At 32.0% G+C, this 15553-nt stretch overlaps 4 protein-coding genes across 4 annotated transcripts; 3 read left to right on the top strand and 1 right to left on the bottom strand.

Moving 5' to 3' along the window:
• Positions 1–2175: 2175 nt before the first annotated feature.
• LOC116013043 (SKP1-like protein 1A) lies at positions 2176–2607 on the top strand. The gene has a single exon (XM_031252705.1). The coding sequence runs from the start codon at positions 2176–2178 to the stop codon at positions 2605–2607; it is 432 nt and encodes a 143-aa protein (XP_031108565.1).
• Positions 2608–7333: 4726 nt separating this feature from the next.
• Positions 7334–8056, top strand: LOC116013991 (SKP1-like protein 1A). The gene has a single exon (XM_031253970.1). The coding sequence runs from the start codon at positions 7448–7450 to the stop codon at positions 7910–7912; it is 465 nt and encodes a 154-aa protein (XP_031109830.1). The 5' UTR covers positions 7334–7447; the 3' UTR covers positions 7913–8056.
• A 1808-nt stretch (positions 8057–9864) lies between these two features.
• LOC116013756 (SKP1-like protein 1A) lies at positions 9865–10542 on the top strand. The gene has a single exon (XM_031253670.1). It carries the CDS (start codon positions 9967–9969, stop codon positions 10426–10428), a length of 462 nt encoding a protein of 153 aa, XP_031109530.1. The 5' UTR covers positions 9865–9966; the 3' UTR covers positions 10429–10542.
• Positions 10543–10893: 351 nt separating this feature from the next.
• Positions 10894–15278, bottom strand: LOC116014224 (probable protein phosphatase 2C 27). The gene is made up of 5 exons (XM_031254237.1): positions 15163–15278; positions 14800–14976; positions 13204–13404; positions 11939–12150; positions 10894–11856 (listed from the first exon to the last, which is right to left on the bottom strand). Exons 2-5 carry the CDS (start codon positions 14962–14964, stop codon positions 11295–11297), a joined length of 1140 nt encoding a protein of 379 aa, XP_031110097.1. The 5' UTR covers positions 14965–14976; positions 15163–15278; the 3' UTR covers positions 10894–11294.
• Positions 15279–15553: the final 275 nt, after the last annotated feature.

Below are 15553 nucleotides of genomic sequence, written 5' to 3'. Positions count from 1 at the left end.
AGCGTGAAAAATTAAACATATTTTGTTTTTTTGTTTTTTTTTTTTAAACAACAAAGTTTTAATTTCTTTTATGACAACATGTATAATATATAATTTTTTAATTTTATAACAATTTAGGACAAAATCTATATATATGTATATATATAAAGCTTACCAAATAAATTCATTACATGTATACATAAATCAGTAATGACTTTATTCGGTAAGCTATATATATATATATATATATATATATATATATATATATATATATATATATATATATATATATATATATATATATATATATATATATATATATATATATATATATATATATATATATATATATATATATATATATATATATATATATATATATATATATATATATATATATATATATATATATATATATATATATATATATATATATATATATATATATATATATATATATATATATATATATATATATATATATATATATATATATATATATATATATATATATATATATATATATATATATATATATATATATATATATATATATATATATATATATATATATATATATATATATATATATATATATATATATATATATATATATATATATATATATATATATATATATATATATATATATATATATATATATATATATATATATATATATATATATATATATATATATATATATATATATATATATATATATATATATATATATATATATATATATATATATATATATATATATATATATATATATATATATATATATATATATATATATATATATATATATATATATATATATATATATATATATATATATATATATATATATATATATATATATATATATATATATATATATATATATATATATATATATATATATATATATATATATATATATATATATATATATATATATATATATATATATATATATATATATATATATATATATATATATATATATATATATATATATATATATATATATATATATATATATATATGTACCGAATTTAAGGTAATTACTTAAATATGATTTAATTTTGTTAAGTATTATAATTTTATGTTGAATAATTTCAAATTTCAAACTAATTTTTTTACTTAAATTCGATAAAATTATAATAATTAATAAAATTAAATCATATTTAAGTAATTACCTTAAATTCGGTATATATATATATATATATATCCATTTTATTATGCTACCATTAAATTACAATATTATGTTATGGTAATTTAAACAATAATATATGTTATGTATGTAATTTAAAATATAGTAATGATTTATGGCTAAAATAGTAAAAAATAATTAAAATTATAGTAAAGAATGAATGACGCTCAAAATAATAGCAAATGTAATGATTTATGTTAAAAATATAAGTTGACTTTATCAAATTTAAAGAATGTTAAATTTTCAAATATTAATTTAGATACTCTACAAATACCCAATTTGAGACAGTTTTGCAAATACAATCTCATTGCCATATATAACAATATACCGATGGAAAATAATATATCAAATAGCAATGACATTGTATTTGCTATGGTCCTCTTGGAAGGAATATGACTGGTTATAAAGTTTGATAGTTGAAGGACCATAGATGGTTAACTTGGACCACAAATAGTAACAATTCGAAATTCAAAGGACCACTAATGATCAATTTGAAAGTTTAGAACTAAACGTGACAAAATCACAATAATCGGAGGACCCTAATTGGTATTAATTATATGTAGATATAATAGAGTAAAACGAGAAATACGATAGTAGAAAAAATAATTTTAAAATTACAACCATTAAAAACTTAAGTAGATATTAATGCTATAAAGGCACACGTATACAAAATATTAAAAGTGAAATTATTAAAACTTAAATGTACAAATAAATTAAATGGAAAAAAAGAGCATATAAAGTAAGTATATAATTATTACTCTCTCTTTAGATATCAATCATTATGTCGCGGATCGAGATTCACAATGCCTATAGTGGATTCATGTTCACACCTACGGTGAAATTCTTGTTCATGATATAATGCCCCTTAATTCCACCAATGAAGAATAAGGTTGCACCTCGTCTATGAAAAGGGATTCCCAAGGTCTATGAAGTTTAAAGATTCACAAGGCATTATATGTGCCTACTCGCTTTTATTGTTTTATCGTTGTCTTGCAATGTCTTCCTCAAAGGTGATCATGTTAAGTAGTTCTGAAGGAGATATCTTCTCCGTGGAAGAGGAGATGGCGCTTAAGTTTAACTACCTGGGTATAGACTACTGCGACGGCGACACTGTGATCCCCCTCCCCAAAGTTAGTAGCAAGATATTGGCTATGGTTATAGAATACTGCAGGCGCCATGTTGAGAATAAGCCCAACATGTTAGATGACCTTAAGGCCTTTGATGATAATTTTGTCCAAGTTGACAAGAGAACGCTGTTTGATCTCATTTTGGCTGCTAAATACCTCAAGATATGGAGCTTGCTTGATCTTACCTGTCAAACTCTTGCTGAGACCATTGATGGAATGACATTGGAGATGGTCTACAAAGCTTTTAACATAAAATGTTACCTCCCTAGTGAGGAGGAGAAACCTTGGGCATTTATGTAAAATTCAAAGGCTATTAGATGCAAATTAGGACGACCTATCTTTATCACAACGTGCGGTAAATGCGTTTATTTGGTATTCTATTTATGTATTTCTATGGAGTAAGCTGAATCCTCTTTGTTATGATGATGATAAGGTACCTTAATTTCATTTTATGTTTTGAATTGCAATGTTATCATTTACTCCTTACCACAATTTCAACCTTATTAAATCTCTAGCTAGCACAAATATATCATAAAAATATAACAATAGACATCTTGATGATAACATTGAATGGCCTTTATTCCTTCATAGAGATTTCAAGATTCTTATTATAGACTACTCTTCTTCCAATCCCCTTTCCTTCGGGATGTTTTCTTCCGAACCCTTTCCTTCCGATCGCAATCTTCCAATACCCTTCCTTCTAGTCGCTTCCTTCCGATCAGATGGTTGAAAAAATTTGTCTAGATTTACAATAATAAATGAGGGGTTTATTGTGCCTATACAATTTCCTTTGAGCAAATACCAATTTTGGTCCCATGACTATTAGCAAAATGACAAATTTGGTCCACATGTTTAATTTCTACCAATTTTGGTTCCACAACTATTGTTTTAGTACCAATTTTCATTCACGGCTATTGTTTTAGTGCCAAAATTCATCGCGCAGATCACCCATCCGTTTAAAACATGCAAAAATCTAAAATTATTATGGGTATTTTCGTCATTTTCAACTTAATATCTCAATTTGGGCATGAATAAATGGATTTAAGTCCTAAGATTGATCAAAATTTGTAGTTTTCCTCCTCAATTTATCTTAATTTGAGGAGTAGAACTGTGAATTGTGATCAATCTTAGGGCTTAAATCTTTTTATTCATGTTTAAATTGGGATATTGAGTTGAAAATGACAAAAATACCTTTAAAAATTGTAGATTTCGGCACATTTTAAACGGATGGGTGATTGGCGCGATAAATTTTGGCACTAAAGCAGTAGTTGTGGGACCAAAATTGGTACTAAAACAATAGTTGTGAGACCTAAATTGATAGAAATTAAACATGTGGATCAAAATTGTCATTTTGCTAATAGTCGTGGGACCAAAATTGGTACTCCCTCTGTCCCATTTTATGTGTCTTACTTTCCTTTTTAGTTTGTCCCAAAATGTTGTCCTCTTTCTAAAATTGAACATCACCATCATTCTACTTTTCCCACTTTACCCTTATGACTTTTCATTTCTTTATTGCTTTTATTTCCAAAAGTGAAAAAGTTGGGGGCATAATTGGAAAGCATATCACATTTACTTTAATTTCTTAAAAATCGTGCAAAAAGCAAATGAGACATCCATTTAGGGACGGAGGGAGTATTTATCATCAAAATCTATTAACAATTATTCCTAACAAGGACCTAATTTTCTAACTTATTTGACATCATCAAATCTAAATTACAATGTTCCTAACAATGTCTTATAGCATTGTCCTATGGTTGTTCCTTTAGAAGCACATGTACAAAGAATTCTACTGATTTTTTTAGATCCTAGGGATACCATAGAGGTAATGTCAAATAATATGATGTTGCTACTGGTCTTATAGAATCATCCCAATTTGTCTACTCCATTACAAATATGAGATAACATATATCATATCACCAAATTGGCATCCCTTTGTAAGGATCTTACAAAGAAGTTGTTTGTCGTTTATTATTATACAATTTATACATTTAGTTTTTTGTTGCGGAGTATAGGGTTAAAACGTTTGTCCCTATTAGACCATGATATAACTTAATTGGGCCTAATCCAAATAATTAGCCTTTGGACAATTATATTATATACATTTAATATATGCAAATATATGACACCTCCAAGTTACAAATAAAACCCTCAAACTCCTAATGCACTTTTAGAGAGAAATCTACACTTCGACCCCACTAGGCTGCCAACTAACCTAGGTGTTGATTGTAGACAATCGTCAACAAATGGTGGACGATAAAGGATTGCAAATTTGCTGTAATATGCGATTATACTTGATTATTGCAGTAAATCATCCGCATCACATAAATAGATGATTCTATATTTTGTTAAATTTATCTATTTTGGAGTTGTCAATTTTGGATATTTCATACTCCGTGTTTATTATCTTTGTTGTGTCGTTGTGTGTTTTTTATTTTCTAATTTATGAAATTTTGTAATTGCCGAATTCTACAATATGCATTGTGCATTTTTTAATTGTGGTGTTTCTGGGTGATGTCTTGATTATGAGGAGAGATTTAAATAGGCCTTTAACCTTTTTTTTTTTTAATGAAGGGGAAAATTTTTAATGTTTTTTGGGTCTTTTACTCGAAAGATCTTTGTAATGGGGATGGGGTGTAGTGGTGGAGTGTAGGGGAACATTTGGAGTTAGAGCCCAAGTGATTGTAGAAGATGTTAGTGGTGGTAGAGGTTAGTGATGGGAAAAATTGGTGGTGGAGGTTTAAAGTGATCTCGTGAGATGGGGATGATGATAGTTATAGCTGGGATATTCCTAGCAAGAGCGAGGTTGAAGTGTTGATTCAGTTTGATAGTCACTAGTAGATAGTATATATTGATGTCTTTCATTGCGAAGGAGTAGGAATTGGTTGATGGGCATCATGGCTAAATGTTTGAATGAAGGTGATGATTTTGCAGATGCAAGGGATGATGGCTAAACTGTTTGGGTTTGTGGCTCTTGAGATACATATCAGAGTAGTTTTAAGGTTTACTATTATAGTTAGTACGTCCATTTTTTCTGCTTATAAGGCTTGATCAATATATTTGTTTGCATGTTTTGTATTATGTTTACTTTGAGGTGAAAGATTATATTATTCTTAAAAGCACTTTTTTCCCTTATTTTCTATTCAAAAAGACAAAAGTAGAATTTCATAAGAGAATGACTTTTTTCATACTTTTATGATTTGAATCTCATTCCAAGACACTAGCATAGTAAAACAAACAAAATAAATAGATTTGAATATGATAGTAGGGTTTTTTTTGAGAATAATATGATAGTAGGGTTTAAAACTCAAAATTGAATAAAACACACTTTCTCTACCACTATATATAATTATTTATAACAGGGTCTTCTTGCAAAAGTGATGACTGATCAACGACACCCATCAGAGTTCATCAACAATTGAGGGTATTAGTAAAAAAAAAACATGGGTCAATTTTATAAAACTAACCTTGCAACTTTTCTCCTTATTTTTCACCAACTTTCAACTGTTGATCTATCCAAATAGATGAATCAGATCAGTCATCACTTTTTACCTGTGAACTTGTTCTCACTTGAACCCTCACACATATATATAAGGGTAGGATCAAATGAGAACATGGTCTTCTTGTAAAAAGTAATGACTAATCTCAATAAGCCACTAGCGTTCATCAATTATTGATGGTTTTAGTTTAAAAAAATATCGGGTCAATTTTATAATCATTGCAAACTTTCAAATTTGCAATATTTATAAAACTAACCCACCCTTTTTCCCCTTTATTTTTCAGCACCACTCAACCGTTGATCTATCTAGATGGATGGATCATATTAGTTCTTACTTTTTATCTGGGAGAATGTTCTCTCATGAGAGATCTAATAATTGAAAATAATTAACTGCACGTAATAACCAACTTTTCCAAGTGTACATCTAATGTATGTACGGAGTAATAATTATGAAATTTTCTCAGGTAATACCAATACTTGTAGAGTTGTAGTCCCTGTGAGATACGACACTCAACCCTCTATACTCAAACACGATAAGTGCACTTGCATAATCGAATTTATATAGTTGCAGTTCGAGTATCAAAGGGTTTCACTTAGGAAAATAATATCGGACTTTTAGAGTGGAGTAGCCAACTAGGTCCGCTAAGATTTGAACTGTGGCAGTATTGCTCAGCCCACTACACTTCAATTCCAAGCTAACAAAACTCATTGATTTGTGAGGGCATGTACCCGCCGGCAAATTATTGTGTGGACCATGGTCCACGCAGCTGTGTGGACCATAATAAAATGTACATTTTTAATGTACTAAATGTACATTATTTTTGTACTGAATGTACATTATTTTTATACTACAAAAATAATGTACATTCAGTACACAAATAATGTACATCCCCTGAATATAATGTACATTATTTTATATTGAATGTACATTATTTGATAGTATGGTCCACACAGCTGTGTGGACCATGGTCCACACAATAATGATTGGTACCCGCCCTTTTCACATTTTTTGGGTTGCTTGGAGCACCAAGAAAATCCAAAACCATTGGGCTACTTTGGTTTGTTTCAAAAACCTCAGTTTCGTTCTTCTTCTTCTTCTTCTTCTTTTTTTTTTTTTTATTTTTTTTATTTTTTTTATTTTTTTTTTTATTTTTAATCCAATGAAATTAAACCCTCTTGAAAAGTGAAAATGTCTGACCCAATTTCCCCAACTTAGCTACTTTCCTTCCTATAGTAAAAACAAAAAATAAAAATAAAAACCTCTATAACACAAACTAAATAACAAACGGTCGTCGCCGATAAAATTAAAGTTCAAAACAATGTTCAAAATCAAGGGGGTTATGATGTTTATCTATTTCTTTTTTTCTTTCTCCAATCAAATTTGTACAGTAAAAGTTTAGAATAATTTTTGAGATTGGATGAAGTATTTTTTTTTTAACCACCAATGAACTTTGAATACATCGTCCTCCCCTCTTAAAAAGTTGTTAGATTAGGCGTCATGGTCCTCATGGACTTGACTCAGTCCTCTGAAGAAACCCAATTCACATATCACAATCAAGAGAAGAGAATAATAGATTGCATCGCTTTTTTTTTGCTTTACATTCCCTTTGGTTTTCTCCCAAATTTCATCCTAAGAAAATTCCGATGTCTTCCTCAAAGACCATCATTTTGAAGAGTTCTGATGGGGAGATCTTCGAGGTGGAGGAGGCCGTGGCGCTTGAGTCACAGATGCTCAAGTACATGATTGTGGATAACGATGACACTACCATCACCATCCCCGTTCCTGAGGTAACTAGCAAGATCTTGGGCATGGCTATAGAGTACTGCAAACGCCACGTCGAGGCCGCGAAGGGGACCATTAATTTCGACGATCTCAAGGACTTCGATGCTAATTTCGTCAAAGTTAACCAGGAAACTCTGTTTGATCTCGTCCTGGCTGCTAATTTCCTCAACATCAAGAGCTTGCTTGATCTTACCTGTCAAACTGTTGCTGATATGATCAAGGGGAAGACACCAGAGGAGATCAGCAAAACTTTCAAAATCAAAACTCCCTTCACACCAGAGGAAGAAGAAGAGATCCGTAGGGAGAATGCTTGGGCTTTTGAGTGAAATTTCAAGTATGTTAATTGCCTGTTTGCTTGCTTTAATGATGGGTGCTATGCATGTATTCTACTAAATAAATCCTCTTTGTTATCATAATAATGTATGTGATACCCTTTTCTTACACTAATGTTTAAGCAGCTCTCTGTACCATTATTAGCTTGTGGATTTTGAATTCTATTCCATGATTGAACCAAAAATACTAGGAAAAAATAATGCAATTTTAGTCCCTAATTGTTTTTTAATTAGTAACTGTTTTAGTCTCTAACTTATACACTTAATCCATATAAATATACAAATGTCATCCAAACACATATAACATATTAACATCTCACCGCTAATTTACATGAGCTTAGATTTGTTTTACCCAGTGCCTACTCAAAAGTGAATTTTGAAAGTTTTGAGTTTGTAACACGTAAAAAATCAATATTGTCTCCACACTTGACTTTGAGTCACTAGTATCAATTAGCATCGTAGACATTCCTATATAGGTGAGGACTTATCACATATGTCTATAAGGTTATATCAATGGTGGGGGAATTACCCCGACCCACTTAACGGACCCAACTCAGGTTCGAACCACATGCATAGGTGTTATTGCTCCATTCCACTTTGTTTCATTGCATTACACTCCAACACATGTCATATTCTAATAACATATGAGACATACACAAGTATTAATAACAAATTTAGTCTTTGAATTATAGACATCACTGCTTTTAGTGATGCTTTCCTTTCGTTACAACTCTGTTAAACTTAATTATTGTTTTAAAAAAAGACTCTTGGTTAATTAGGACTCACCTTCTATTGCTCTTTCTCTCCCCAAATTGCACTTGAACTTCACAAATCACAATGTAGTGCTAAAAATGCAAAACAAATCACATCACTAGTAAAATTTGGTGTAATTGGAATAAATAATGATACGTAGTATGAATTTATGGTCATTGTGAATTTTGAGTATGATTTTGAAGGAGGAAGAGAATAGGAATGAGAGTTAAAATTTCATTATTATTTTCGATTAACTATAATTTCTAAAGAGAAATGATAAATTATAATAAACTCATTAATGTTAATTTTTATGTTATATATATTACCACTTTTAGTCTTTCGATCTCTTCCTTTTGTCTTTCGATCTGTTGATATCCTCAGAATAGTCTTCTGCAATAAAAGTTATGAACTTTGTTCCGCACTTCCAGGTAATAACCAAATGCTAGGCCACTATCACTACAATAATTCAATGCCACAAGTGGGATATGTTGATTCAACAAAGATGCATTGAATGGTGATTGGTTGGAGAGGAAGAAGAAAAATTGGATAAGTTGGAATGATTTTCTCATTTTGCCCTCCAATTTGTAGACAAGGCTAGCGGAGGATCATTTCGACTTAAAATTCAATAGTTTAAGGAGTTAAATTATCAATTTTTTTTTTAAAAAGGCAATAGTCAATGACCATTTTTTTAATTTGCTTTATAAGAAATAACTTTGTAATAGATTTATGTTCGTGTTTTTTAAAATGAACAAAATAGAAAAAAAAATACAATTTGTTAATTTTTAACCAAAAAAATATTATTTTGATCTTGACTTTCGGCCAAATATCATCAAATGAATTATTTATGAAAATCATTTTTCAAAATACATTTCCAAACAAACCCTTGATGTACTGTAGATTCATTTTTAGTGTATTGTAAATCAAAATAAATGTATATCTAATACACTAAAACTAAGTCTGGTCTCTTTTTATGATGACGCGGAGATTTGAACAGATGACCTTTGGCATATCATTAAATCGGATACCAAATTAAAACATGTGTTTCATCTCATCTAAAAAGTTAAGCTGATTGTTGGTTGCCACTACTGGCAAATTTAACCAGTAGCACGTACTAGAGCTCTTTTTTAAACCATCAATGAACTTTGGACACATAATCCTCCCCTCTTAAAAAGTTGTCAGATTAGGCGTCATGGTCCTCATGGACTTGACTCAGGCCTCTGAAGAAACCCAATTCACAAATCACAATCAAGAGAACCCCTGTGGTTTTCTCCCAAATTTCATCCTACAAAATTCCAATGTCTTCCTCAAAGATTATCATTTTGAAGAGTTCCGACGGGGAGAGCTTCCAAGTGGAGGAGGCGGTGGCGCTTGAATCACAGATGCTGAAGTACATGATTGTGGATAACGATGACACTACCATCACCATCCCCGTCCCTGAGGTAACTAGCAAGATCTTGGGCATGGTTATAGACTACTGCAAACGCCACATCGAGGCCGCGAAGGGGACCAAAGATTTCTACAATCTCAAGGCCTTCGATGCTAATTTCGTCAAAGTTAACCGCGAAACATTGTTTGATCTCATTAGGGCTGCTAATTACCTCAACATCAAGAGCTTGCTTGATCTTACCTGCCAAACTGTTGCTGATCTCATCAAGGGGAAGACACCAGAGGAGATCCACAAATTTTTCAAAGCCCGAAATGCAGGAGAGGAAGAAGAAGAAGAGGTCCGCAGGGAGAATGCTAGGGCATTTGAATGAAATTTCAAGTCTGTTAATTGCCTGCCAGTCAATTAATCTATTATGCATATATCCTACTAAACCCTCTTTGTTATCATAATAAAAACTTTGGTTAATAGCACTCAATTTCTATTACTCTTTTTTACTCCAAATTGCACTTCAACTTCACAATTTAGTGCTAAAAATGGATAACAATTCACCTCACTGATAAAAAATGGTGTAATAGAGAGATATGAATTTATAGTTGGAGTTAATGTCATCTAGGTCTCTTGAGTAAGAAGTTTATTTTAGTCATAAATTTTCAAATTAACTACTCAGGTCCTTCAACGTTCCAAATTACAAATGGTAACAGTTTAAAAGTCGAAGGACTAGAGATGCTAATAATTTGAAAGTCAGAAGGATCAATGAAGTTAATTTGAAAGTTTAAGACTAAATGTGACAAATCACTGTACTCGGAGAACCCTAATGGTATTCAGTTAGGGAGAATAATCATAAAATTTAGCAGTTGTTACAATTCTTCTGTTTTATGCATAATGCAGCATTTTATTGTTGTACAAATTTCATCCTCCACCTTACCCACTCCCCACCCCCCACAATAAAGGCTTATTCCTACAGCCATTTGGTAATAAAATGGATGCTTTACAGTTTACATAATACAAAACATAATCTGTGACATATGTACAAGGTTCCACAAGAATATCACTTGTCGTCATTATCATTGTATTAATAGAAAAATTATTGTACACTGCAAATAAATCCAGTTTGGTCTCTTCCTCTTGTCTTTCTGATCTGTTGATATCCTCAGAATAGTCTTCTGCAATAATTTTCACTCTCATATAGCCTGTCAAAAAAATTAAATTTTTGAATCAATAAAGGGTGCAGTTTTATTATCCTTCAAGAAAACTTCTGAGATTCTGCAATCCTTCTGCAGAGATACTCCTCCGGACCCTTGTTCTCGGGACAGTGCCTATTGGAGGGGGCGGTTCGGAGTGAAAACACACTATAACTGCTGTTAAGTTGTCTATTGCCCCGCGTTTTTTTGCCTCGTCCACTATTTCCTTGCAGCATAGTTTCACGTTGTTGTGCTCCTGCAATCTCCTCCTCGCAAAGTCCACCGCGTTTTGGCTTCTGAAGACATCCCATATTCCATCGCTCCCGATTATCAAGAACTCGTCCTCTTTGGATAGTGTTGTCAGTTTTAGTTCGGGTTCAGCACTTAACGGCCCGCTGTTGTCGTCCTCCTTTAGTCCTTTGATATGCCAGTCGCCTAAAGCCCGGGTCACGCCCAACTGCCCATTCAAGTACCCATCATCTACAAATCCACCTAGGGACTCGATCCGTGTCCTTTCGTTAGAACAGCACGGCCTATGATCCTTCGACATTTCTATCGCCAGCCCACGTCTAGATAGCACGGCCCTGCAATCCCCAGCATTTGCCACGAGCAATGATCTGAAAGAAATAACATATCCCGTGAATACAAATTCAAAAAGAATAAACGGTGTGTTTAAGTGCAGTAGTAATGTATACGTACCTTCCAAATATCATTGCAGTGAGCGCTGTCGTGCCAGAGGATAAGGCGGAGTCCAGAGAACACGACTTTGCAAAGGCAGCATCGGTCTCCATGAATGACCTTGTGACGACCTTTTCAAGCGCCAATGGAAAATCGGCATCCTCGACAATAATCCTTGGCAAGTGATCACGTACGAAATGTGATGCGCCCTTCCCACCATGTCCATCAAAGACCTGTCACTAGAACTTGTCTCGTCAGGCACGTTACCATAAATGGAATGGTTAAACAAATCTGCCGCATAATCAGCTTATAATTTTACTTTACTTATCAGTAATCACTTCAGCTTTTGCTAGATCAATTGAATATTTGAACTTCACTAGTAAAAACTAGAAAAAGTAATTAGAAGTTCCCACAGGGGGAAAGTTCATAAACATATTACTTATCCCATTTTGGAGTTGTATATGGCAACAAAAACCAAATAGTTCTTCAAATGATCATAAACTGAAAAATGTTAAGCAGATGATCTTTTGTTTCGAGAGAGAGAATAAATGGAACTGATAAGTTGAAATGGACACTTGCAAACCAAATCCAAAACAAGACTGACTTAAATACTTAACCAGTCAACTACCCACTTCAATAAAAGCAAATTCATCTATTATTGGAAATTCAGCTGAATAGTTGTATTTACCTAAGGTAGAATGCAATAAATACCCCCATCTCAAATGTCAAGTCATCATTACTGACAAATCCATTTATTCATGCGCATTCTTGCCCACAAAAGGTGAAACCCCTCGCCCTAGGGCCCCCCACATCCCAGCCCAACAGGATTTGTGGATGTGGTAAATCACGGTGACTCAGTGGCCTATTAAGTGGGAGGGCCAGTGCCTAACTCCCACACTGGTGCTGTCAGGGCTCAATATTGCGTCCTTGCCCACAATCTACCACCCAAGAACCAACTGAGCTACCCGTGTGGGCAAGGAGACACATTCTTAACATAAAGTTAGGTCAATAAAAATCGGTCACATGCTTAACAACAAATGGGATGATAGTTTGAAAAGTTAAGCCAAATAAATCCAAAGTCTCAAAAATGGGTGGCAACATGAAAAATGATATATAGAATGTTATAGTTATCAGGCACTCAAAAGCAGATATTACACCAACCACCTAAGATTCTATCTTGACCTAAATGTTATAGAGCATTATGAGTTATATGTGGACCATAACAACATTAGTGAAAGGAGAGCAATGCCAGGGAAGACGATGGTATAGTAAGTTAAAGAACTTACTCCATAGAAGGAGACAGCTTCCTCGCCGAGTATTCCATCACCAAAACTTTTAGCTAGGTCTGTAATACAGATGTGAGTATCCTCCATATCATGACGACCTCCAATATCTGACCACTCTCCTGACCTTAAGGCAGGTAGGAAATTATTCATAATTATCTGCCTTCCATCGACAATAGCTGTGTCCTCACAAATGCTGTCCAGCTGGGAATGAAAAACGAGAAAATGTAAGCAAAAAATAGAATAACATCAAGAATTACAAATGAAAAAAAAAAAAATAATAACAACATTTAAAAAACGACAAGCATTAGCAGCATAAATGAGATAATTTTTTACAACAAGTAACTGTTTGGCAGCATTACAATATGAACACAAACAGGTTTATATTAATTTGCTGAGAAGAAATGCATTGAGAAAATACATTGCAAAAGTAAGTTTTTTTTTTTAAAAGCAAAACAGAGTTTAATTCCTTAAATCAATAGCAAGTACATGACAAAGCGAAGGGAAGGAATGGTCGGAGGACTATTCCATACGATCTGACAAAGATAAGGCTTCCCTAACAATGAGATGGGCAGTCTTGTTCGCAGAGCGTTTAACAAACAAAAAGCAAATGCTAGGAAAACATTTTGCAAGTCCTTGACGTCCCTAATGGTTAGATCAAAAGAAGAAGACATTGAGCTGGATTGAAAAAGCAAGTTAGTTCACGCAAAAGGCAGCAAGATCCTCTCTCAAGATGAAGGAAATTCTACATTTTTTGTCAATATAGAAATGTTTTGGCAAAATTGGTTTCTAAATCTAATGTATTGCACAATTCCTAAAACAGACCATTGTTACTCTACATGACTCAAGGTTCTAACCAATTGAAAACAAACTACAAAAAGAAAATCACCAATTGATTACATCACTTATTGCAGGAAAGTGACAAAACACGAGATTGTCCAATTGAAGTTCAGTTCTCTTGAAATGGAGAAAGAAGTAGAGAGGCGTTTTCCAATTTTGGCCATAGCTACAACAGTAACATGTCAATTATGGTTTTCACCATCTAACTTGAAAACAAGGATCCAACAAAAATTTTCCTATCCAGGCCCAAAAAAATTCTTGAAAATTACAAGTCAAAACTTTATAATTAGTTCTCATAAAGATGAAAAGCCACTAATACTCTAGAAATATCATAACTGGATTAGAATTTTCTGTCATCAAACAAACAATTAATACTTTCATATAAACAAAAAAGAATAGCTTTATTGGCTCAGTATCAATAATTGAAGAACCATAAAGTATTCCAACTACTACCATTTGTAATGCTTTTTTTTTTTTTTTTTAAAGTTTGTTTATGATAATTCCACTGGAGAATTAGCCTTCTATATGCAAATCATCTTTAGATCAGGAAAATTGACCTCCAGAGAACACATAGGTCGAAATTTCTCCAAAATTGACAAGAACATCAAATCAAGAAACACACCTTAAGATGTGCAAACAGCATCAGCAACAACAATAACATCCTCAAATATTGAAATAAACATTAAACCATTCGAAATATGTCTACAGATCGAATACATACAATAAATTTTTTTTTTTTTATATTCAAATAATACCTACCGGAAATGAATTTCTCTTAGCAGAAAGGCTGGAAGTCTGAATCTGGGTATTTGTAGTTTCACCTGGAGAGTGGGAAGAAGCCCAATTCTTGGAATTCTCTTCAGTTTCAGAAATTTCAAGATTTTCCATCCCCTCACCGACTTGCTCTGAGTCTTGAATACACATGCTTCTCTGTGTCTTATGGGCAGAGAAAAAAAAAATTGTTTAGTTTTTCTCACTTTTTAGCAAGTTGTTGGAAGAAGCAGAGAGAGAATAATAATTGATTGAAATTGGGGAGAAGATTCTGCGAATATGTTTAGTAAGTCTTCACAGAAAGAGGTAAAAATGATAATGCCTTATCTTTTTTTAATACTGTAAACATACATGAATATATATATACACAGAGAGAGATATATAGAGAGAGAAAGAAAGACGTTGGAGTTTGAGTTGAATCCAGATTTTTCCTAAGAGAAGAAAAGCGTGGCTGGCAGGAAGCTGGGAACAGGTGTTTTTTGAGGTTTTAGGTTCCTGTTTTATGTAAATGTCCGTCGGTTCTTCTAATAAAATTAAAATTATAAATATATATTTTAGAGTAGTGTTATATTTTTTTTATATTACTTTTATATTTTAATTTCACATTTTTATATGATAATATTTACATAATTAAATTTATATTTAATTAATACGTAAGATTCATTTTTTTAAAACTTAAAATCGGTTAATTTACAATAATTAATAAATAAAATGAACTTAAATTTAAAAGATTAAATGAAGA

Source organism: Ipomoea triloba, chromosome 3 (assembly GCF_003576645.1).
Source record: "Ipomoea triloba cultivar NCNSP0323 chromosome 3, ASM357664v1".
Classification (NCBI taxonomy): Eukaryota; Viridiplantae; Streptophyta; class Magnoliopsida; order Solanales; family Convolvulaceae; genus Ipomoea; species Ipomoea triloba.
This window is presented reverse-complemented; position numbering and strand designations above follow the sequence as displayed.